Source organism: Ctenocephalides felis, unplaced genomic scaffold (genome assembly GCF_003426905.1).
Source record: "Ctenocephalides felis isolate EL2017-DRISC unplaced genomic scaffold, ASM342690v1 CF-g0.4_SCAFFOLD_03573, whole genome shotgun sequence".
Classification (NCBI taxonomy): domain Eukaryota; kingdom Metazoa; phylum Arthropoda; class Insecta; order Siphonaptera; family Pulicidae; genus Ctenocephalides; species Ctenocephalides felis.
The window spans coordinates 19307147-19310262 of record NW_020539727.1 but is presented as its reverse complement, the minus strand read 5'-3'; the positions used below and the strand labels follow the sequence as shown (position 1 = coordinate 19310262).

General features: G+C 27.3%; 1 protein-coding gene across 1 annotated transcript; it reads right to left on the bottom strand.

Annotated features, from left to right (window-relative positions):
• Position 1: 1 nt before the first annotated feature.
• On the bottom strand, positions 2 to 2113 carry LOC113389715 (poly(A) polymerase type 3-like; the record flags this gene model as incomplete). The annotated part of the gene is given in 8 exon segments (XM_026626730.1): positions 2 to 45; positions 48 to 131; positions 134 to 307; positions 752 to 1007; positions 1082 to 1204; positions 1267 to 1445; positions 1513 to 1711; positions 1921 to 2113. Coding segments are annotated over 7 exon segments (987 nt in total), but the record flags the coding sequence as incomplete, so codon positions are not given.
• Between the last annotated feature and the right edge of the window lie 1003 nt (positions 2114 to 3116).

Here is a 3116-nt window from a genome sequence, read left to right as displayed (position 1 = left end):
CCTTCCTGGTCGACAAAGAAACATTATAAGTGGAATTCTGTTGTGATAAGTCGGTGTGATGATGGGCATCAGATGATTTCGATCGCTGACATTTACTCTGGGGTCCCAGACTGTAAATCCAAGGTTTACGTGTCGGGCTGTTTAAGAAGCACCGGTTGTGGCCATTTCCATTGTGAGAACACCAGGAAGAACTTATGAACTAGTGTGGCAGCTGCTGCATTTGGATAGAGTTGGCAAGTTCGGGCCACCAGCATGGCCCAGGAGACACCACCGAGGTAGCCGAGGACATTGGAGTATATTCCATGTTCTGAAAAACAAATATATATATATATATATACATATAAATATATATATAAATATATATATATATATATATATATATATATATATACCAAAAATGATAGCAATGCAATTGTTTTTTTGAATGGGTGTAAAAATCAATTGAATTAAAAATAAATAAATATAAAAAAGTAAAATGAAATAGACGAATTGGAAAACAAAAATTTTACAAATAAACAAAATAGATAAAATAATTTTAAAAAAATATATAAAAAAAAAATGAATATCAATATTCAAAAAGTAACCAAAAAAACAATGAACAAAAATAGAAATTGAAATAAAAAAAAAAATGAATAGTGAACAAATAAATAAAACCGAAGAAAAAATAAATGATCAATACACAATAAATTTTATATATATATATATATATATATATATATATATATATATATTTCTATTCCTATTTACTCACTCTTTGCCCATAATTTAATAGCCCTCAGCGCCAGTCTAAAATTTTCAATATTAGGAACAAGTCTTAAAATTTCATCCGTAACACGACAACCATTCAGACTCCTCACGCATTTCTGGTCCAAATTTTTTAGCAAAGTATCATCTCGCAGGTCAAAATTATCTGGAATTTCCTTTAAGGCTAATCTAGCAAACAATAAATCTATCTCTATACCGTCGTAGTTCATTTTTATCACAGGCACAAATGCTTCTTCAACAGACTAGAGGTAAAAGACACAGAAATAAATTAATTGAATAATAGACATAATAATAATAAGTCTATTTTTTTACTTACTCGTAAGTCTGTCACTTCAGGCTGCTGTTTAAGTAACTCAAAAAATGATGTGAAATAATCAGATCTGTCTATGTGTCTTGGAGCAACTAATAAAGCATCGATATCAGCCCCCTTATGATGCACCTGGGTAAAAAAACACATTGAACACGTATTTTTGGGTGTAAATAATAAAATTTTGAGGTTACCCCAAGTCTGTAAGATCCAAAAGTATATATTTTACCACCCACTTGTTGGGCACAATTTTCAGGCATGTTTCTACTGATTGAAACATCTTTTATCCATTCTTTAACTAGTGAATTTAATTTTGATAAAAGCTGCATGCGATGATTTAACTCCTGTTCAGATTCAAAAACTTTGAAAGGAGCTAAAAAGGAAAAACAAATTCAAAACATTGTTCTGACTAAATAGATAAATGTATTTCCTTTACTTACTTAAAGCATCTTGTAATTCTTGTGTCTTTTGTAAATCCAAAGCCTTCGGTGTGGCTGTAGAAATAGCTGAAGTCATCCCCAAAGTTTTAATATTTGAAGAATTGGAGCTCGGCTGAGACGACCACATTTTGAAACAGACTTATATACTAATCTTAATGTAAACTAAAATCCTTTAATAATATTCCTAGCGTTTCATAATCTAAAAATACAAAAATAAATGATTAATATGACATGTCAAAAAATTGATGTTTTCTCTCATAGTTGTATTAGCAAAACATAACCTCATGAAAACACAAAATGTAAAACTATAATAACTTAAAATCTTTGCGTATACAATTGCATAAACAACTTGTACATACAATAAACAAATAATCCTTTACACATAACATATTTTTATTCCATTATCACCTGATTATAGTTCCAGTTCTCATATAATCCTCATTGTTTAACAAAAACTCTTCTCGTTTCGTGTCGATTAAAAAATAAATAAAACGTTACACCTTTCTATTCCTTTTGTACAACAGGACATTAAGTTTATTAATTATTTATACTATTATTAATGTTTTTCGTAAAACATGACTTGAATTTACAAAAGAATTACAAGCGAGCAGCTTTCAGCTTTCTGTATCAAAATGGCGTGCGCGTGCGGAAGACAAAGAGACATGTCAAAGGTTTGACAATTTTTTCGAGATGGTAACACCAGATTTTTAAATATGGCGGATTGGGCGGGATTTTCAAATTGTAGAAGGTGCGCGTTTTTAAATTTATATATTTTATAATAATTAGATTTATGCATTTTGCAATTAGATAATTCGTTTGTTCATTTAACTTTATTGTTAATTATTTATATATTATTATTTTTTATTCATTATTTTCTGCTACAACTATTTTATTCATTATTTATTAGCTATTTTTATTTTTTATTTATTTATGTTATTTATTTTTATTACATTATACATATAAACTAACTAGTCCAGCAAACGTTATTTAGCCAATTAACAAATATCAATGTATATATCTATTTTGCAAATATATAACAATAAAAATATCAGTATATACATTGATATATCCAATTTCCAAGAAAACTATGGTAATTAAGCCATATATAATCATATATAAATCCATATATACATTTATATATCCGATTCTCATACAAACCGAGACCGCTAGTAAATATATAACCATGTATAAATCAATATATACATGTATATATTCAATTCCCCTAGAAACTAGGACAGCTAGTATACATATATATATATATATATATATATATATATATATATATATATATATATATAACGATGTATAAATCAATATATACATTTATATATCCAATTCCCATACAAACTGAGACAGCTAGTATATATATATATATATATAGCCATGTATAAATCAATATATACACTTATATATATATCCAATTCCAATACAAACTAGGACAGCTAGTATATATATATATATATATATATATATATATATATAACCATGTATAAATCAATATATACACTTATATATCCATTTCCCATACTAGAAAGCTAGTATATATATAACCATGTATAAATCAATATATAAATGTATATGTCCATTTTTCTAATATACTGACC